This window comes from Aptenodytes patagonicus, chromosome 6 (assembly GCF_965638725.1).
Source record: "Aptenodytes patagonicus chromosome 6, bAptPat1.pri.cur, whole genome shotgun sequence".
NCBI lineage: Eukaryota > Metazoa > Chordata > Aves > Sphenisciformes > Spheniscidae > Aptenodytes > Aptenodytes patagonicus.
The window spans coordinates 22,867,904-22,889,758 of record NC_134954.1 but is presented as its reverse complement, the minus strand read 5'-3'; the positions used below and the strand labels follow the sequence as shown (position 1 = coordinate 22,889,758).

At 44.7% G+C, this 21,855-nt stretch overlaps 1 protein-coding gene across 2 annotated transcripts; it reads right to left on the bottom strand.

Moving 5' to 3' along the window:
* Positions 1–5,707: 5,707 nt before the first annotated feature.
* CCNL1 (cyclin L1) lies at positions 5,708–21,533 on the bottom strand. 2 transcript variants are annotated; one of them, XM_076341476.1, is made up of 12 exons: positions 21,147–21,533; positions 20,845–20,919; positions 20,514–20,623; positions 14,176–14,296; positions 13,701–13,765; positions 12,251–12,350; positions 12,009–12,113; positions 11,595–11,736; positions 9,795–9,906; positions 9,548–9,646; positions 8,179–8,572; positions 5,708–6,090 (listed from the first exon to the last, which is right to left on the bottom strand). In XM_076341476.1, exons 1-11 carry the CDS (start codon positions 21,516–21,518, stop codon positions 8,224–8,226), a joined length of 1,650 nt encoding a protein of 549 aa, XP_076197591.1. In that variant the 5' UTR covers positions 21,519–21,533; the 3' UTR covers positions 5,708–6,090; positions 8,179–8,223. The 2 variants fall into 2 exon arrangements, with proteins under 2 accessions (XP_076197591.1, XP_076197590.1); XM_076341475.1 differs by lacking the exon at positions 5,708–6,090 and having other exon boundaries at positions 7,777–8,572.
* Between the last annotated feature and the right edge of the window lie 322 nt (positions 21,534–21,855).

The window sequence follows — 21,855 nt, the reverse complement described above, 5'->3', positions numbered from 1 at the left end:
ACCCTCCTCGTGCAGCCCCGTCCACAGGCGAGGGGCTCCAGGAGGCTCTGAGTGGCCGTGTGGTGGCTGGAGGAGCCGGAGCACACCAAGTGCTTGCCAGCCGGACGCTTAGGCTTGGCCCTCTTCTTGCCAGAAGCAGAAAAACTAAAGGTGCGATTTGGTAAAGCCAATCTGAATTCCCTTCCCCTGGGGGGTGTCTGCTCCGATCATGGCACACCTGTAATTTCCATCAGACTTCGTCTGCTGCTTGCTCATGCATCAAGGTTGAACTGTGCTATGCAAGGTGCATCAAACGAAATCCAGATACTTTCTGAACACATACAGGTTGCTGTTGCATAAAGGCAAACATAAATCACTCTCTTCTCATGTAGGAGGGCAGCGTGGCTTGCAGCCACATCCAGCCTGCTCTACCATGAGCGGTGCTTGCTGGGAGGGAGGTCGTACCACGCTGGCTGGGTATCGGCGTCAGGGGGGAGCACGTGTTGCCCACCCCTTGCTTCCCTCTTTACCCGCTGGCTGAGGCTGTTGGCATTTCCAGCACAAAACTTCACTTAGTTCCCCCTCCAATTCTGCCGTGAAATCCTCCCGCCCTCCAAGCAGCGCAGGGTCGGAGCTTGGGTTTGCAGTGTCTCTGCAGAGCCTCCCGGGCAGTGTTTTGGAGGTGGCTGTGGGGAACAGCATGCACCCGGCTGCATTTTTGGCTACATGGTTTGTAAAGTGAAGTGTTGGAGGCGATTAAAAGCATTCCCAAGAAATCCCTGCTTTCTCTGGGCAGAGTGCAGGCAGCGGGCTCATCCTCCCAGCCCTAAATCTGTTGTCACCGCATCAAGGTCCCAGGGCGTCCCCTGGAAAGCAGCTTTTGAAACGCCCCTGTGCCTCCGTACCCCTTCCCCTGCTGTTTGCTCCATTGTGCGAGAGATCCAAAACGAGATCCAAAACCTGACTGTTAGGATGACTTTACCTTGCATTAGGCTTTGGGTGGGGGGTTCCACCGGAAATGGGGCAGCAGCCACTGGGTGCCAAGTCAGTGGTGACCAGGAGCCCCCGCTCAGCTGGCGCGAAACCCCCTGCTCTTCAGAGGGTGGCTGAAAATGCCCTTTCCCAGGACCCCAAGAAAAAGTGCCAGGGAGCACCCAGAGTGTTCAGGGCACAGCGGGAAAGTCAGGCAGGAGCTGCCAGCCCTGCTGCCCATTTCTCTTTGGGGAGGACCTGCCCCTGCCCCCCCAAGGCATTAAGCCTACACCAAGAAATGTATTTGTCTTATATCTGGTATCTTTATCTGGCTTTCTGCACTTCTCATTTAACTGCGAGGAAACTCTGCATGCAGGGAAAATGGTTTGGCTCTGAGTAAACTCTCATTTTCATCATCAAATGAAATTCTTCCCTTAAATCCTGGGGAGGGCACAGTCCTGTTGGGGTTTTAGCAGGCAGTAATAGCTTCCCGATGCCACCGTGCTGTGACCAGTGAAGCTCCTCTGGTCCCCTCAGGAAGCCCGTGGCCCTGCTGTGACTGGCTGCTTTGAGACACCCTTTGAGAGTGGATATTAATATTATTTGGAAAACAGATTAGCCATCTGCCTGTGTTTCTGAAACTCTCCTCCTGTGCTAAGACATACCCCTGCACGGGGACACCCGCACAGTCCCGGGGAGCAGGGTGCAAGTGCCAGGCACGGGGAGGCATTAGGTACGGTGGGATCTAGATTTTCAATTAGCTGAACAGAGCAATCATTAGGGGAACTCGTGGGGCAGCAAGATGTGCGTACCACCCCTTTGGAGATAACAAACCTTTTAGTGCTCAGGAAAACCACGCTGGGAATGGCAGCTGAGCAGGGCCGTGAGATACGGAGACGCCTTGTAGGGCTTTTCTGTCTCTTGTCTCCTGCAACCTGGGACAGCTTTTAAACCACTGTGGCTCAAAGCAACCTAAATCCATCGCCTCCTGCTTCAAACCACTTTAAAAATATATTTATCTGAGAGATGTCCACCAGCGCAATTAAGTCGATCTTCATTAGCTTCATGTGGAGGTTTTCTCGTGTACTACAGCCTGAATGAGCCTGGCTGCGGCGCGTAAACCCCGTTTTAACTTAGCGACTTTCCATGGCTGTGGTCGCAATTGGCCTTTTAGGGGTAACTCAAGCCGGTCCACCTGAGTTGTTGCAGAGCTCCACATGGATGCTTTTACACTGATTTTAACCTGGTTGATACTGGGGTATCTCACACGTCTGGTGGTTGACGCCCTTCCTCAAGGCTGCCCACCCATCAACAGCTCCGCTGCTCCCAGCAGCTTGAAGTCGGGTGCTCATCTGAGTGTTTGACCCCGACCGATGGGGCTGCTCTGCCTGTGTCACCCGCAGGCCTCAGCTGCCCCTGCCCCCGGGGCAGGGCACCCGCCCCCTCCTTCGCTTCTGGTCCGTTTCGGTGCATTCAGCAGCACAAGCCCAGCTTCAGCAGAGCCTGTGTGTGCACGTGTGTGTGTGTGTGTGTGCGTGTGCATGAGTGTGTGCACGCAGGAGGACGCTCGTGTCCGCTTTGCAATACTTCCACCTACAGAATAAAACCCAGAATAGCAGCAGGAGCAGCCAGCAGCAGCCCTCGGAGCCGATGGGTGCACAGCATCCCAGGGGTGGGCCCAGCCAGGCAGAGGGGCTGCTCTGGGGGACTGAGGCGAACCGGAGGACATCTGCAGAGGTGCTCGTGAGCCCCTTGTCCTCTCCAGCAAAGCTGTGAAGAGGGCTTCTCTTTCCTGGGACAAAAATGGTAATTTTTGCAATTTTTTCCCCTTCCACTGGAATAAGAAGACTTTTTTTTCAGGCCAGCTTTTCTAATTTTAACGACTTTTTTTTTTTTCCCAAAATGCCCCGCTGGGCTGTGGCCAGGCAGGAGATAGGAATGGAAAGCTGTTTCCTTTACAGAAGTGTTTTTTCCTAAGCAGGGTGTAATTGTGGGTGCTCCGCTGCGACAACACCCAAGCACTGCGTGGGCGCATGCCAGCCCTGCTGCAGCAAGGGGAGCACAGGGTGGCCGTAGCAGGTTTGATTCCTGCCCCAAAGAGCTTGGAAGCAACAAGCTTGTGCTTTGGAAGGGGGAGAGCAACAAGAACAGACAGGAGAGCCATGGACTTGGCGGCTTGCAGATGGGGCTGATGTGAAATGATGGATTTCACAAACACGTCCTGGCAGAACCAGTGACTGGGGAAAGATTTCCCGGAAAAGGGACCCCTATTGCTGTCATTAACAGCAGCGCGCAAGACATGCTGTGCTGCACCCGCTGCCACTAACCTGTGGTTTTTGGGGGCAGCTAAAGCCCTGATGAGTACTTGTTGGGCCAACTTCCATCAAGAATATTCTTAGATTGTTCGCTATTTTTCTTCTTCCCAAACCATCCAAAGCTTTTGCTCCATGTACATCCTTCCAAGGTCTGTAACAAAGCTGAAAGTGAAGGACAGTCACAACAGTTTGAATTTACTCACTTGAAATATTTGCAATATTTTGTTGAAAAATTAGTCAAAACATTTTAACAAAATCCTTTTTCTGAGGAAAAGCAATTCTGAGGGTGAGACCAAGCCAGCCAAACCCCTGTGCCTGAGAACTGGTCGGCTGGAACATTTCCCACCAGTTCCTGTGGGTCTCTCTAGGGGTCTCAGGTCTTCAAAGTTCAGTGGCAGCACCTTATTTCCATCACAGTATTTCTAACAGCGGCTGTGGCATCAGGCGATGCAGGAATACTCTGTATTTCCCAGGAAACCATCCCCATTGCAGCACACTGCAATGGGGGCAGGCGCCGCAGGTGCCATGCTTGGTCCCAGACGCTGGCAGATGTCACCACCAGGCCTGAGCTCCTACCTGCCAAGCTCCTCTTAACACCCTGCTTTGTTTACCGACAGACCTCCCATGGTCTCCTTTCACTTTGGGTTGCAGATCAGACTAGGCGGCTTGAGGCTTTCACAGCTGCTTGCTGTTAGAGCATTTTTTTTTTCAGATGTGTCCAAGCCACGGGGATGTGGCTCAGGGCAATGCGTAGCTCCTGTTCCTGTTTCACTCTGGTTGCTACCTGCCACTTCGCCAGGACAGTGTCCGCTCTGTTGGCATTAAGCAAATACTTGCCTGTGGCCATCTGGGTTTGACGGCGCAGCCTGAGCAACCTTCCTGCCTGCTGGCAGCAGCAGCAGGCTGTGCACTGGAGACAGCCATCGCTGAAGATACTGGAAATATCTTTCATTGCACTTCATCTGCATGCTCCATCACTGGCTTCTTTGACATCCCAGTACTTTCATCCGTGCTGGTGAGAGAACAAGCACGGTAAATCAAGCATAAAGGGATGGGACAGAGGGAAACGGGTGCTGTACTGCAGTACAGCCCGAGCCAGGAAAGCCATTGCATTCCCACCAGCACATGGCATTTCAGTTAGAAACAGCGTTGCAGTAGGGCATTACAGGGTCTGGTTTTCCCGTAAAAGCATTTCTACTCTGAAGGGTAAATGTTTGAACACAGTGTCTCACTGTACAAGCGTGTCACATACCGCTGTGCAGATTAAGCCTGTACAGACGACAATGAGCTTGGTCAGAAACAAAAGATCTGTGCAGGGTGCTCAAAACTCCGGCTTGTTTCTCAAATATGTTTGTCTGCTATTTCCACTGCCTGGCGTGGCCGCCTGGGTCCGTAGCAAAGGCAGAGCTGCAGGCTCTGGGCGGGAGCTGCAGTGAAGCACTGCTGCCTTGGGCACTTCTACATTTGGATGTCAATGGTGGGTCACCAAAGCCACCACATCCTTCAGAGGTAAGTTTCAGCTGATGAAGGGTTCCCGTAAGTGACTCAAGCACATGGAAGACACTGAAGAATTTAAAAATAAGAAGAAAAGTACTTCTCAACTACTGAGGTATGTCAGTGTAGCCTCAAGTCAGTCTCAAGTGACTCCTGGAGGTCGATACAGATGCTTAAAGGTCAAACAGTGCTTTCAAAGGATTAATTTTTGTGATTTAGAGTTTAATGCACACATAAGGACACTTCAAAGTCTCAGGAGAGACATACGAAATCTAGTTGTAAAAATAATGCAGCACCTCCCTTAAAATAGGCTTTGGCTGATGTTTCATGGTATAGTTGATGGTTACTGTGCTGGACCTAGCACTGGCGTATGACACAGAAGAGCGAGGCCCTGATGCCAATCTGCTCCCAGCATGTCACTCAGTTCCTCAGCTGGTCACATCACCTCCCAGCACGACCCGCGTCACATACGTGTGACTGCTGCGAGCAAGCTGGCATGTTTGCTTTGTCACTGCTTTTGTCCCCTGCTGTAACCGACGGCACAGGAAGTTTGGGAGAGCAGGTCTCTTCCTGTCCAATCAAGCCAAAGAGACAGAGGAATTCACAGCATGGCCATGGGATAAGGCAAAGGAGGGGGAAGCTCTTACTCAGGTGTGGCTCAGCTGGAGCCAGGTCAGAGCCTGGGTGCTCCCAGTTGTGCCCAGCGGCTCAGGCAGCTCGCAGCCCCAGCTGTGTGTGCAGCTGGCTCCTGGGTACAGCCTGGTCACCAGCTGTAACCATACTGCCATGTATTTAAGTATTTAAGCTGTTGCTCGCCCAGAAGCTTTCTTCTTGACAAGCCCTCCAGGTAATGGCACATGAACAAGGCTACAGCCATTCAGGACTGTTATCCTGCTTTCAGACTGCTCCACCTCCTATTGAAGGACCACACACTACCGCCTGAGGGGACCCAGCCAGTGAAACAAACAACTCACTCCCCAGTTTGTGCTTCTTGTCACTCACATCCCCAGCACATCTTCTCTCCTTTACAGCACTGACCTGACACACTTGGGCTTCGAGAAAGACCTGCTGCTTTTGTTTCAGTAACCAAAACCATTTATTTTATGGCCTGTTGTTGGCAAGGATGTTGCATGGTTAAGGCCACCATCCATAAAGCTGAAGACAGCTTTTTTTATCCATGGAAGAACAAACACTGAACTTCTTGCTAGCTGACTGCAAGCTCACGGTCTAAGCAATCTGGAGCAGATGGTGTCTAGATGTTTCACATCACCAGATGTTCCAGCTTTACATGGAAGTTAACTTCTCTTCTTCAGCTCTGGAGCAAGGGGCACTGGAAGCACAGAAGGGTAATTAGTGCTTATGCATAAACACAAATATAGACGCTGAGTCCTCTTCATGTTTCACTCCGACACACAAACTCTGACGTTCAACAGAGCTTGAGCCAATTGTGCTGCTACTTCAAAACTGGGTTTTTATCACTGCCCTAGACTATCTAAATACTTGTATCTAGGGAAAAAAGCTACCTTAATTTCCATAGCAACAAATAGCTTTTCCTGAAAGCAACAAACACACGAAATAGTTACTGCAGATCAAAAAAAACACACAGAGGTAACCAAGAAACAGAGGAAGACATTTATCTTCCCCCTCTTTTAAAAAAAAAAAAAAAAAATTTCCTTCATGTATTTCTAGACAACAGATGCAGATCGGGCCTGGCAGGATGCTGGGCAGCTGCTTATGAGAATGTACCAGTTCCAGTGAAGCTTTTGCTCAACCACATTTTTTTTCTTTCCTTTTCGAGGTCTGCAGAATTTGTGGCCAGAGACTGGCACTTGCTCCTGCAGTAGCAGAGGATGCCAGACCCGTTTCAGTCCGTTACCAGCTTGTTTGGCCTCAGGCTTTGCCCTCTGCCATGCTGCAGGTGCATGTACCCAGCCAGGTCACCTTCAGCCAGAGCAGTTAAATCATGAGAAGCATTGCAGGAGAGCAAAGGTCTTTTTATGCTGCATTAGCAGTCTTCACACCCAAAGGGACTCCAGGATAGCATCTAAAGCTTGCAAGGACAGCAAGCATCTTAGGGTTAAGATTTTGTTACTACCTGAGCAGCACCTGAAAGAATCAAATCAAATTCCTCCTCACCCATTTCACCTCTCCTTTACTTGCAACTCCACCCCACAGCTGTCCCATGCCAGGCCACAGCTTTGGGTTGTACAGTGGCACAGGGTACTGTTCCAGCAGCTGGACACTAAGAAACCGCCCCAGCACACACAGGTGAGCTTCCGGCAGCAAACTGATCTGTATTTTGCAGTGGAGCACACCTGATATGTATTTAAGCCAGACAAGTTCCCCAAGCTGAGTCAGTGCAACCCTTCAACCAACTGCAGCAGCACAGCAGGCATGGGAGATGGCTCTGCTGGCAGATTTGCCCCTGGGAGCTCAGCTAGAAGCTGTGTGAGCATTACACTTGCAATAGAATCCTTCCTTCTACTGCCACCATCCTGCCACCAGTAATGAAAGAAGGGAAGTAAAACCCCCAAAACTTGATCGCTCTAGGCATGTTCTTATTTGTCCTGCTTTGTACTTCTAGCACAGAAGAGAACAGATGACGACAGCAACCCATTGGCTTCTGCCTGAAGCAGCTGCAGGAGACAGGCAGGGAAGAAATCCCCACCTCCCCAGAGGCAGCTGACAGGAAAGTTGGGACACAAGCAGCCTATCCATGGCTTGTGAAGTGCAGCTCTTTCACAGCTTCCAACTTCCCCACCAGCCGCTCATCCCACCGAACTTTACAGAGAGGTCCATGCTCATTTATTCCAGCTGTTGCATGCATGTCAGAAGTGGACCTGGCTTTCCAGCTGCCTCCCCTAGGAAGGACACCAACTTCTAAAGCTCTCCCAGCCTTTCATGTGCTTCTATTGCAAATCAATATCCCACGTGTCCCATTAATCTGCAATGGTCAGAGTGATGGCATTCAAGAAAATTAAGTTTAGTTTCAATATATTGGAAATCCAACAGGCAGTAAAAAAAAAACCTTCATATTTTATTTCTTGTAAAAATCTTTTAACACATGCAGACTAAAACCAGTGTAAGAAAGTATCCACCATCGTTTAAACAAATAGCTATACTTAAATATAAGTGTCTGCAATTGACTTGTATAAAAATAAGGTACGTTTTGCTTTTTTTACAGAAATCCATTCTCCAGTTCTCACATCGATAAACAATACACAACTCTAATACATACAATTTAACCTGATCGTTGTTTTCCATCAATCTGATACTGCTAAGGTATTATGTGCAAAAGTTGGTAACAGTTTCTTTCCCAAAAGAAAAATCTTCTACATGTTTTAGAAAATCAGATATTGGGTTTAAATTAATGAAATCCTAATCGGTTCCTTGGTTCTCAAATAAAGAGTCCACTTACTGTATTATATACAGGCTTAACTAGACTCTGGTGCAGGTGCAAACCTCAGCGTCTGTGCCTGCCGTGTCCTGACCGGCCGCTACCGTGGTGTTTGCCTTTGTGAGATCTCTCGAAGGAGCGGGATCTCTCGCGCCTGTCTCTGTGGTGTCCCCGCTCGTGCCTGTGCTTCTTGGCAGCATCGGAGTGATCCCTGGATTTGCTCTGCGAACGTGAACGAGATTTTTTCCTTTTGTGACCATGTCTATTTGCACTCTTCAACTCTTCCCTGCTATGCTTGGTCTTCAGGTGTGGCGAGCCGTGATTGTGGTGTCGGCGAGGGCTGCCGCTGTGGCTGCGGGACCTGCTTCTCGATCTTGAGCTGTATGTCCCGGACAGGCTCCGCCTATTATTGTAGCTTACAGAAAAGTGTTAAAAAGTTAAAACATGTCTTCCACGTGGAAGGAAAAAAAAAAAAAAAAAAAATCAATGCTTAGGAACTTCCAAGTTACTGGAAGAAATCAGAGCAAAATCCCAAACCAAACCCAGAATGCAGCGCCTTTCGTAATTGTTCGACCTTGTCAAGAATCTTCCCCTCAACAGCAGATTGCAAACTGGTTATTGCCTTTTTTCCTTCAATGATTTGACAGTCAACAATACTTAGGGGAACACCTCATTGAGATCCAAGTTGGTTGTTTCCAACTTGGATGTCGGTCTGAAGATTCTTTAAATATATATATATCTATATCTATATATCTGTAATGCCAGCAGCTATCACTGCATCACCCTGCAGTGTTCCTCCTCTTCCCCAGTCACAGAAGAGAGGCAAAGTACTGAAGAGCCAGACAGTGCATCGTGCAACACTGACAGAAGATACATTCTCCCATGCATTTGGAAGAAAGCTGCAACACATGAAACTAGCTTCTACAGCACTTCTCGCTACTTCAAAGTGGACTGAGTTCCGAGAGACTGCTCTCATTTATAATGGATTCCTTGTGAAGATCATCAAATGGGGCAAGACTACCTTACACTCACTCCATCATAGACTCATCGCGTACATGTGCAGTTATAATAGTCTTAAGCTTCCATTTTACAGCAAAGCTTTTACAGCTTGAACTATTAACGGCACAGTTACCAACAGAACTGCTTCACGTCAAGAACTGAGAGCCTAAATCCAGGCCCAAGTCTCACACTTTTGCTGGCCAGCAGTTAGAAGCTTGTGCTAAGCACCTACAAGCTACTTGGAGTGGCCCTACTTCTTAGAAGTGAAAAACCCTGCTGAAATATCCCAGAGAACTAATTATGACAAAAAAGACAACCCCCTGCCCCTACCCTGAAAAACCCTGCCCCTTCCCCACAACCCCCACCAACCAAACAGAAATCCACTACTTACTGCCGCCTAGGAGTGTGAGATCGAGACCTTGACTTTGTTCTTGACCTAGATCGACTAGCACTTCTGCTGCTTCTACTTCTCTTGCTTTCTTTTCTCATGCTTGGGGGAGGGGAGGGAAAAGAAAGGATTACACTTCTGAGGTACTCGTTACTTCCATGAAGTAGCTCAAAAGTAGTTCACTGTACTTCAGTTGAAGAAACTGTTTTTACCGAAGTCTTCTCTTCATCAGGAAGATATTTTTACCTACCCATTGTAAGGGCTCTTTGAAGCTTGCTGCCTCTCCTCTGGCTCTTTTTTAATGGTTTTGGTATTCACAGATACTGGAGTCTTCTCTTCAGTTTTTACTTCTCTCGGGGAAGCTAACAATCAAATTTAAATTCAAAATTAGGTATTTTATTCATAAACTTTGTAATAAACATATTGTATCCTTTATATACTTTTACCAGTATTTACACAAAATGTAAATACGAACTCAAGAGCTACTATTTCATTCCATCTTTCCATTTATAGTGCACTCCTAGAAGGGAACATTGGAGTGAGATGCCTGTGGGGAGACGCATAGTTTAAAGCCAGCTGCCTGCGGGGGGTGGGGGTGGGGGAAGACCACCACTGTGACCTTCAAGCCAAGCAGCCAGGCTCATTTGAGATTTCGTCCACCAGGGCCCAAGTGGCACAAAATAAAAGCTGCCCTTATGGCTCACAAACACATAACTTAAATTGTCACCTTGACAGTTAATTCTTTCTATAGTATTAGAAATTAAGACTGAAGAGCAAAATTACAGATTTCCGTTTTATATTAGTCGCACAAATATAATGAGTAACAAAAAACTTATTTAGTTTAGAAGCCAGTCTGTCTCTACAGTCAGCTGATATAGCCCAGAGATGGATTCACCTGTTCACGGAAGGGCTACTATGCAAGAACGATGCATTTCTATCTGGCCTGCTGACAGTAAGGCAGAGGTGCTGCATTATGCCTTACACCGCAGCTTCCTAACTCAATAGGGTTCACAGGTTTAATGTACAAACAGAGAAAGGCAGAATTCTATCAGAAGCTTTCCCTCAGTTTGTCAGCTAGTAAGAAGTCTTCCAAAACCCCACCCAGAGATCCTGCTTTCACTCAAACTTTTCTAACCTAGGCTTCCACTTCAGAGAAATAAGAAAAAGCTTTCATTGTTTAGTGAGAAATTTACACTTGCCAGCTCAAAGACCCCTGGAAAGTCAGATGTATTGTTCTGAAGGAGAAATAACTGCTACAAATAGTGCTTTCTCAGAATATGTTCTTAAGTTCTTTAAGAGGCCATGTAACAAAGGCCTGTGCCTTCTACTTTACCCACCATCACTGGACCAATGCTCGTGATAGCCTTTAAATTTTGTTGGTAGTTTACAGATCAATAGCAGCATTAAGAGGTAGAAGCACCAAGACAAAACTGTCTGTTCTTTGTATCATTAGAGTTCAGACAGATTTATTGGCAGGTTCAAGATATGCATGACAGCAATTTATTCATGTTAATGGCAAGACAGCACTGTGACCTTCCCTTCACCATTTCCTGACCACAAGCCGTCTTCCTTCACTGCACTTGAACAGCTGCCAAGTACATTAAAGAAAAGCAAAGAAAGCAATTATCAGATACCTGCTGCAGAAGGAACCATGAAGGCTATTGAGACACACACCCCCACCCCCCCAATTAAATCCAGAGAGTCTCTCTTCACAACACAGTAATATACAGCAAACTCCTGGGTCTAGACATTTTCATAACATAATTATCTCAAGGGTGCGTATTATTAATATATCACTCTCCAATCTGCGGAAGTATGGAGTAAGGCATCCCGTTTCCCTCTAGCCTACTATTTCAAGGTATTGAAACTGGTTTTAAAATTTGTGTTTTAAAAAAAGAAAGATTTGTCTTGCTGCTTAGTTCTGTGAGAAATCCTAAATTGTCTAGCAGCTCAAGAAGCAAACCTACTTTTTTTTTAACACCTTGGGACACGGATTTAGAAGACTTATCAAACACTATTATGCAAGTTTCTGTCCAGAAAACAAACTTACATGGTTTGGATGCAGGAGAAAAGCCACCCAGTGTTGAGAGTGCTGGAGTTCCATCCGGATTTAAGCCTTTTGCCTTCAGTTTAGCTTCCTGTAGTGCCATTTTCCTCTTTTCTACTTCTTTATCCAGGAATTCATAATTGGGCTGTTAAAGTAACAATGTGGTAAGAAGCTGAACTAATGGAATTCATATTTTCTTCTCATTTCTGAAAAATACTCAATTATCTTTTAATCATCTGTCCAGTAATGTGACTAACTACCATAATTTGCTCTCACTCCCCTTAGAGAAGCCACAAAGTGGAGCCTTTCCGATTAGTGGATTTGTATGCAGGTGTTCCCAAACATGCTTAAGACAGCCATGAGACAGCTCAAGCTGCGCTGAACACTGAATAGAAAAAACAAACACCTCAAAGTTACCTTCTTTCTGGTATAGAGCTTAAGAGTTGTTAAGCATATCTCCTGAATCTCCTCTTCCGTGGTGCCAAAGAGCAAGAACCAGTGAGGACGGGTAGGTAGTGGAATCTGAAAATAAAACAACCGAATGCTGAATAGTAGAGATTACAGACCAGGCTTTTGTTTTAAATATTTTCATTAATTTTCTTGAAACCAAATTACTAGCAATACAAGACAATGCTAACTGAAGACAGACAAATGCTCACCTGCAGAGCTCTAGCAGCGAGATAAATGCAAGCACATGCTATAGTCTCTGGCTGAAAGCGAACAAACACATTTGTTCGAAGGCTGTCATTCATGTAATTCCTAAAAAAAAAAAGGAAAAAAAAAGATGAAGGGTTGGCTCTCAGGTTTACATCTTTTTATTTAGAGGGTAACAATACTGGAGACTCAATTGACTTTATTATTTTTTCTGTTATTATATTAAACACTTGGTTCCTTTCAAATTATTGTATTTGATGTTTACATTTGTTACTTCTGTAACAAAGTTTGCACCATTGCCATTGTTTTGAAACCCCAATGCAAGTGATAGTAATGTAATGGCTACTTCCTAGGTAGGTACGTTAAGTTATACCGTGAAGTGTCCATTGAGTTAACAATCTAGCAAGTACTTTTTATCTGTCCAGCTGTTTGCTTTAAACACCAATATTCTTGTATTTAAAAATCAATATGCTTAAAACTCAAATGCAAGCATGAAAGCATGGTATAGTTTTAACCTACCATTTTCCAGAGGCTAGATGCAACCTATAAAGTTCATAAAACATTGCATTTAAATCCTACGTGTGCCTTGAGTCACATTAACTTCATCCAGAGAGAGAAGCATCCAGTTTGCTCACTGAGTATTGGAAAAAGACCTGCAAGTTAGTAATGGGTCTCCCACTTCACTAAGCTACTATTCTTCCACCACGGTGGCACTGCCAAGCAATACATGCCAAGAGATAGAGACATTTAAACAGCAGACACCTCCATTGATTTCTAAGTGATTGAGCTACAGGAAAGAAACAGCAGTCAGTTAAGTATTGACTCTATAGAAAACCATGCCCGGTATGGCTTCTAAGTGAACATGCTGCATGCACTGTAATTTTTTCTTTTTTTTTAAACTCAAGTTTAGCCAAATGCTGAATCAACTAAATAAATGTTGGCAAAAAGTCTACCCCATGTGTCCTTTAAATACACTACAGTACACAGTAGCTAGGCAACAAATACATTTAGAAACATTTTTAACAGTTACTTCTAAAAGCAAATATACAAATCCTTTCGACACCCAGACAGAACTAGAAGATGCTGCCCGATGGATATGGACCACTTCAGTGAATCTCGGATGAGAGCTTGCACTGGGTTGGCTGGAGAGAAGGGCAGCCAAACAGGCCATCCCCAGGTCATGGGCTGAGGTGCAGAGGGCAGAGCTCTATGACTTACCATCATGGACTACCCTTTAATTAAAGAGTAGAAAAAAGAACAAAGTTAAATTGAGTTCTCCATTACTATAGTGGAATCAAGCCATGAAAATAGTAAGCAGAAACAAGCACTAAAATATTTTAAAAGTATATATTTGTGTAATAACTTACATCTCATTGCTTTGCATATGGATCGTCAGGCTTGTTATTTCTGCTACTATTTTCCTGGCTAGGAAATGAATGGAAAATAACAACTTACCAGGCTGTCTGTACGAGGGTTTGATTACGTTCACATTCTAAGACTTGTAAATACATAACAATGATCTGAGGAATAAGGGGGGGAAAAAAAAACCCTCAGTTTTAACATATAAAGCAAGTAAGGAAGTAACTACGTATAGCCAAACAGCATTCCAAAACAATAGTCTCTCCTCCTTTTCTAAGCATACACTGTAAGCTCACATGTCATCCAATCATGTTCAGACAATTCTTTATTTTACTACTTTTCTATGATTTTAAAAAAACAGTCACCTTTAACTTTTCCCAAGGAAGCAATTTCTACTGAAATCAATATGACTATTTGCCCAAGCACTCTGGCAAAAACATTCATGGTAACTACTACGGAATGAAGAGAAGAAATCAGGCCATTTTTACACCTGCATTTCTCATCCCACAGCTCACAATGATGGCATCAAGGTGGAATAATATTTACAATTATATTATTTTTGATAACTCACCTTATGTGGATGCTTGACATGAACACAAAATCCCAACTCCTTCAGTACCCTCCTCTCTGCTTTGATTACTTGATTTTTGGTGTTTATGTAGTTCTGATCAAGTATCAGGGGGCTTGGAGTCCTATAGTTTGCAAGAAATAAAATCAAAACTGTTTTGCATATCCAAAAATAACAGCATCTCTGTTTTCCCTTCCAACCAACTAATGGCAACAGAAACCGGTTTTCAACTCCTGCAAGCAAGTTTAAGCATTAATCTTGTGCTGTCCAAGTTTAGATAAACTAGTTTAGTTTCTGCTTTTGACTAGCTACAGATTAGATGGCTAAAATAAAAAAAAAATAATCTTTTGCTACTATGTATGCAAACTACGCTGGTCCAGCTGCTGGAATGGAAGTCAACTTTACAGTGAAGATCTCAAAGAACCTTTACACTTCATGACAGGGGTGGGGGAAGGAGTGTGATACAACTACCTTTGATAGTTGTCAGCTAGAACAGGTTTTTTTTACTGATACTAAAATAGCAAGCTTGCGCTTTACAAATTGCAGTTTCCTATGCACTGGAAGACAGGATTATTCAATCTTCAGTGAACAAGACAGCCCTGCTACTGTGATATATGAGAAGCCTAGTAAAGCAAAGAATTTAACCTCTGAAATTGTGACAGATCCGCCTGTAATTCTGAATGCTGCACCCACTAATCAGTGGATATCCCGTCAATTCTGCTATTTGCATTTGCAAAACAAGAGCTCATTTCACAACGCAAGATTCCTAAGTCTAGCACTATCAAGTCCTAATTCCTTCCAAATCCAACACCTGAACTCTCCAAAGCATTTTTTTCATTTTAACTAAAATAACTTGCTGTATGCTTTATGCACAAGCATCATACTCCATTTTGTATTCTTTTCTTTGTCCGTGCTTAGACCTGACCTTTCAACATTCCACATTGTGTATTTTAATCCACTTCCTCCTACAGACAGACCAGCTTTTTCTCTTTGTAATATGCCTCATGTATTCCACATGCTTTCCAATGCAGAATAATGGTTTTGCAACTAGTTACACTCTAATAAACCACACTGTTTCATGATAAACCTAGTATACCCCAAGCACCAGTGACAAATTTATTTTACATTACTTTCAAAAGAAAAAAAAGCAATGCACAGTGGATTCAAAATACAGCTTCTGTTTTATCAGACAAAATATTTCAGTACTAACTTGTCTTCTTTGATTCCATGCAAGTTCCACAAGTGGATCACACTTCTCTTCCCCGATAGGTCACAGAGTAGAAGAAACACTCAAAAAACCCTAGGTTTCCACCCCAGGAACAAAGGGTCAATTTAATTACAAGGCTAGCTGAAGGGCTTCCTAACTTCAGTAATCCACTATTTACACTAAGACTTCTGCAGTCACGTGGAAGGATGCTTATTACCATTGGTCAAAGGATACAACAAGCCATCCACTTCACTAATAAAAGCATCATGTTGTATAACCATGCACTTGAAGTGTGAGCTCCCCCTGCTCTTCCCACAGGGCTGAGAAGCAGCTCCCAGGAGGTCTGAAATGAACTACTGAAGCTTCTTGGTGCCAGGAAGGACCTACAATTCAAGTACAAGCCTTACTACTTCTGTCTCCTAAAAAAAAAAAATGCAATGTTTTCCATGTTACATAAAAGTAACTTCTCTAGTTAAGGGTTACTCTTGCTCATCAGGGCAAGTTTACAGAATTTGTGATTTCAGCTACTCCAAATATAACCCAGTCAGAATATGTTGGGGTTTTTTTCATAAATTAACTAGAAAAGAAAAACTTTTAAAGCTTAAGTTAACTACTTCAGTAGAGAGGCTATGATTTTATCTGAACACTCAAACACTAAAAAGGCTGTCTGAACACAATGCTCTGGAGTGGAGACTGGAAGAACCAAGCTGAAGTTCTTAAATCAGTGAAACTGGTTCACTTCCCATTGATTTCAACTAACTATACTGGGTTTTATAATAACATTTCTTCCAATATTGCTTTACACAATTTTATCTAGAGATCACTGGCATTAACAGGATCTGCAAGGCATCATTCAGAGCGAGTTTAGGTGTCCAGGCTCAGCTTATCTTGTTAGCAGAACACTTCATCAGAGGTGACAAATCTTGGATGAAACCATTAGGGCAGCTATGACTTCCAGTCTAAAAAAAAAAAACATCAACAGCGGGACAACATGACTGCATGGGATCATCCAACAACCTGCCATAGGATTACTATCTTCCACATGGTTTTGCATTCTCTGAAAGCTATGCAAAAAAGTCAGTATTATGAAAACACAGTAAGGTAGCCAGAAATGCAACCGGGAAGACTGAACCTTACTGCATTTTAAGTTTTCACTGTCCTTCTACAGGGCCATAGGATCAGCACAAACAGTTCACACTTTGGTTGTACATGTTCAACAGCAAAGCGACAGGAAACTCAAAACTAAGACACTCGACAGTTTGCTTTACTCTGTTGTCCCGCGTTACTCCGGTCACTTATGACACACAAGTTCTAGAGGTCTACAGATCTAAGGAAGCCATGAAAGACATCAGTTTATCTAGACAGTATTTCCACAAATAAAGACAAATGCAGTCTTTTATCCACTTATGCAAAAATAAAAATCTGCAGAAGACTTTACTGCACCTTATTACTCGCAAAAGTCAGGTTCCCCACCATATTAAGATTTACCAGTTTAGTACTTTTGCCATCAACTCCAAGGTGTTGGTATGCATAATTATTTAGAAGTTGGAAACGTCAGAGATTTCCCTTTGGAAAACTTGTTAGCTTTCCTACTGAGAAAAAAAAGAGGAACTTTGCTACTGCATTTGCTGCACTTAGTTCTCAGTCCAAGAAGTAATCATTTTAGGTCCAAGTAACAAACCAGAGAAAAATAATTTATAAGCTTACATATAAAATATAAGCTTCAAGCCCTATATAGCCAAGTAGTATTACAAATTCTCACTTTGAATCTGTTCTTATAGATCAGCACTAGAGCTCCAGGCAAGACTTGAGACTTAAGAACAGAGAGCACACAGTGCCCATTCTGGTAAGTCAATCCAACACTTAGTCGCAAAACTTGATCAGGATTTAGAGATTGCGTAACAACTGAAAAGGCTAACACTGTAATCTGTTTGTAACAATAAATAAATTACAAATATCCTTTTTTTTAAATCCCTCTGACAAATGAAACCTAAGTTCTTGACACAGCTACAGCTTCATTTGGTGTAGTATTAAAATTCCATGTCTTTGGAATGTCTAATACTTTGTAGTTTTGTTCATAATGCAAAAAGTACTTCTGACAAGTACAGCATAACATCCGCATCTCATTTCAAAGACCAGATCTCTCTTATGTCAGTCAATAAGAGAAGAAAGTGAGTTCTGTATTTGTCTCCAACATTGTAAATACAAGCACTGTAGATTTATAGAACAGTTTGAAGAACACTAAGTAGTGTGTATTATTAATACAGGCCACTTCCAACACAACTGCATGAACCTGTTTGCTGCAACAGAAGTAAAGAACAGCTGACTGAGCATCTCAAACCAACATTTGTGAGATTACATAATGACAGGAGTCACATTTGGTTCCAGTCTCATGAGGACTTTCTGCAGCTTTCAGGCACATTTAAGATAAATAAAATCAACTTCAAACTACATTCTACATGTTAAACAATAGTTGCACTTCGCTCAGAACACAGATGTTTCGGCACACAATTTTTTAAAAAGCAGTATTTTCATAATACGAGCTTTTCTCCATGCACACAAACATTTTTACATGCAGTACTACATGACATATGCTCGTGAAAGATCCAAAAGAAAATATGCTTGTCCAAAACACTTTTTTAGCTTTTTCTTACTTCTCAGTATTAGAAATACCACCTAGCAGTAACTCAAGTTGACTACAAGTCTTACAAAAAGAAAGTTCCAATGCAATTCCCAGTTCTGCAAACAGGTACATATAAGGGACTGCTTACATAATAATTCATATAAATAGCTTTACAAATTCAAGACTTCCGTATCCTTGTGAAGGTGTGTTTTACTGTGAATTCAAACTGCAATTATACAGAAAGTGGAACTAAGAATCCAAAGCTGTTTAAGAGAAAGCAAGCCTACTCAAACTTCATATGCAGGTTAAGAGCTTCAGTTAACAGAAATACTAGACTAGAGGCGAAAAGAAAGTACAGCAGCCTAACTGATTGTTTCAGTTCTGGGTTGTGTGTGAGAAACTAACTACAGCCTAAGTGTTAGCTTCAGGTAAAAAAAGATTAAGCTAGTATTCTAAAAACCTGGACAGCAAAGAAAAAAGCTTATAACAAGATACAGGAGTTCTTCCAAATGGTTCACCAGCGGCCAACCTGTTAGTCCCCCGATTCCAGTGACCTATTCTCAGAGCACTGGCTTCTCCTTGGGGATTTTCGATACTTCACTCACTGTTGCCATGACGACAGCTTCATCTTTATGTACCACTCCACATCACCCAGGCTTTGGTAAATGTAGCTGGTCGCTGTATAGTCGGTTGCAAGGGAAAAAAGAGTTGAAGTTAATAACGTGTACAGATTATGTAATTGTAATCTTGTAAAAAGTACAGAAAAATGTTTACATCCTGCTTGTTAAAAAAAAGAAAAAAGGCAAGCCTGAATGTCAGACTTCAGTATTTTAAAGATTAATTTCATGCTGATTCACTCAGAATCTCAGAGCAACAATACCCATTTCTCCAGAAAATAATGGGTAGAAGTGCACGATTTCTCCTGACATGATGCATTTTAGACACCATGTAACATGCACAAGTGACATTCTGATTTGGAACAGGCTAGCTGGAAAGATTTAAGTTCACAGGTTAAGTTCAGTTTCTCTGATCCTTCGCACAGTACAAAGAAACAACTAATTTATATTCTCATTGCAAAGAAAAGCACTGCATATGATTAATTAACCTTCACTGTCTGGATCAAGGCCAAAACATTAGGAATCACTGAACCAGCTTCAGTAATTCCAATAACCAGACTCCCTTATCGTTAACTGTGGTAAGAAACACCACCACCAAATTCACATTCAGCATAACTTCACAAAACTCTCTCAGGGCCATCAGGGATAACAACTTTAAAAAAACAGGAACAAAGCTAAGTTTCAAAGTATAACACCAAATCATTCTTCTTTTATCTAAAACTAGGAAAACATAAGCACAAGGAAGTAAAAGCAGAAGTTTTAGATGCAACAGAAGCATAACCAGGATAAATACACCAAGAAACAGCTGGTTTCTCTAAGGGATTTCTACTCTACTTCTCAAAAAGGTTACACAACACTAAAGTTTAAATTCCTACGGTAACTTGGTTATACAGAGCAGATAAACAAAAGCGTGAATTTAAGAATCTAGCTAAAAACAAAGTCCTTTTGTAACTATGGATTACCTTGCACTTTAAGTAATCAGCCACTGAAAGTAAAGCTACTTCAGCACAGCTGATGTCTCCAATCTCACAGACTACAATACTGCTGCATGACAGATTTAAAAAAAATTTTACATTTAATAGCAACTTAGAGAACTCCTTCCCTTCAACCATTCCTTGTTCCTTCCAATCAAGTCAATTCGCTTTACACATGAAAACATACATCGTTTTACACACAAAAAAGCAGTATTAGGCACTCACAACTGAGAACAGCTCTACAACTCGAGCAGACAATTATCCCGATCTGCATGAAAAACACAAGTCTCACTATTTACAATTAAAGATGCCTTCAGCTTCGAAGACTCAATTACACATTCCTTGCTGAAGTGGTGTCATTAAAACTGCAAACACCGTACGCTAAACCATACTTATTTTAGATACTTTCTAAAGTTGTTTTTTCTAAAAGGCAATACTGTCATCACTAGGAAAAGTTCAGATTTCACCTTTAGTTAACTGATACTTTATTGGCACCGTAACCACATTTAGACGACTACATACTAACAAGAGGAAAGCATTAAGACTACCGAACATGGTTAAGTCTGGAGAATAGACAGCAACCCACTAATTAGCTACTCATACCTAAGACTACCTTTCAAGAACTACAAGACATCAAAAATCAATTAGCAATAGACCTAAAACTACAACCATGGACGTAAAACTAGAACCAATACTCATGACTTGTAGCTATATAAATAATGAAAACGGGTCTACCAAGTAATCAAAAGTAACGGTAGAAGCAGTCAGCATTGAACTGTACTGCCTACATAGCAGCCAATGAGCACTCCCTTCTCAATTTTAGGTCGTTGAACTTAGCCTGGAAAAATACTGTGAATTGAAAACCTGCAGTGTACATTAGTGACAACAGATGCTTATGTTCATAACGAAGCTAATCTTACCTTTTTGCTCTTAACTGACGCAAATGATGAAACACGTTGATCACGTCCCTTATCCGACGAGGCGCCTCTTCGATTTTGGATGCGAGATTGATGCAGGCCATAGCAACAATCTGAAAGGAAGCCCCGTTTCCATAAGAAAATTACTTTTAATCCCGATAAGACTAGATTTACACAGCTAAAAAAAACCCGTGGCCTAAAGGCTCAAAGAGAGCAGCCTGTTTCGCGTGCGGCTGGCCAAATTCACTGGTCGCCCAGAACAGCGCCTAGCGCGCTCCTCCTCCCATCTTCCGCCTCGCCCCCCGGCTTCCCCGCCAGGCCGTGCCGCGCTCACCTCGAAGCTGTGCTTGACGAAGGACTTCGAATAGAAGAACCGATGAAACAGCACCTGCCCCGTCGCCATCGCCACCTATGAACGCAAAGGGAGGGAGGAGAAAGAGGGAGCGGCAGTCAGTCACCGAGCCCAGCCGCCGCCGCCGCCGCCATTTTGTGTCAGGCACCAGCTGGCGCCGCCGCCCCCCCGCGCGGCCGCCTCACACGCCCTTCCCGCCGCGCCACAATGGCGGCGCCCTCCCTCCCTCCCTCCCTCCCGCCGCGGCCTAGCCGCCCCGGGAAGGCGCCGGGGCGCGCACACACCTGCGGCAGGCGGAGAAGGATGCCGGCCGCCTGGATGAGCTCGCAGCCCAGGATGCGCAGGTCGGTCTCGCACTGCAGGTCCAGGCCGTCCTGCATGGAGGGAGTGGGCGAGAGGCGCTCCTCGGGGATCAGCGAGTGGTCGATGGTGAGCGACACCTCTGAGTAGAGCCGGTCGCCGATGAGGATGCCCGGGGCGGCGGGAGTCGGCGGGGCGACAACGGTGGTGGTGGTGGTGGTGGCGGCGGTGGTGGCGGCGGCGGCGGCGGCAGCAGCGGCGGCAGCAGCAGCGGCGGCGGCGGCAGCAGCGGCGGCGGCAGCAGCGGGCGGGGGGGCCGGGTGTGTGGCGGTGGAGGCCATGATGGCGAAGCTCATCCGCACCCGGAGCCGGCCACGCACAGACTAGCGCGGCCCGGCGCTGTGACGCAGGACACCGCGGCGCCTCCGCGCGGCACGCCGGGAAAAAAAAGTCCGCCGGCTCCGCCCCGCCCTGGGCGCCAACGATCCGCGCTGCCCCGGCGGAGCCCGGGGACCGAGAGCCGGCCGGCGCTGCCCTTCTCCGTTAAAACGCGAACGATGCAGAGGCTGAACCGGCCCCGTCCCGATCGCTGGGGCCCTCGGCAGGAGAATGAGGAGGGCGCGGCCCCGGCCAGCGGCAGGCCCTGGGCGCCGGTGCCGCCTCCGGTGAACTGTCCCCCGCCTGAAGATCCCC

What these genes read in the sequence shown, in the direction of transcription:
- CCNL1 (XM_076341476.1), bottom strand. Translation starts at nt 21,518, where the DNA reads ATGAGCTTCGCCATCATGGCCTCCACCGCCACACACCCGGCCCCCCCG. An exon ending in ATGTCAAGCATCCACATAAG is followed by an intron (nt 13,766 to 14,175) that starts GTGAGTTATCAA and finishes CTTATTCCTCAG; the next exon opens with ATCATTGTTATGTATTTACA. An exon ending in TCTCACACTCCTAGGCGGCA is followed by an intron (nt 8,573 to 9,547) that starts GTAAGTAGTGGA and finishes CTTTTCTGTAAG; the next exon opens with CTACAATAATAGGCGGAGCC.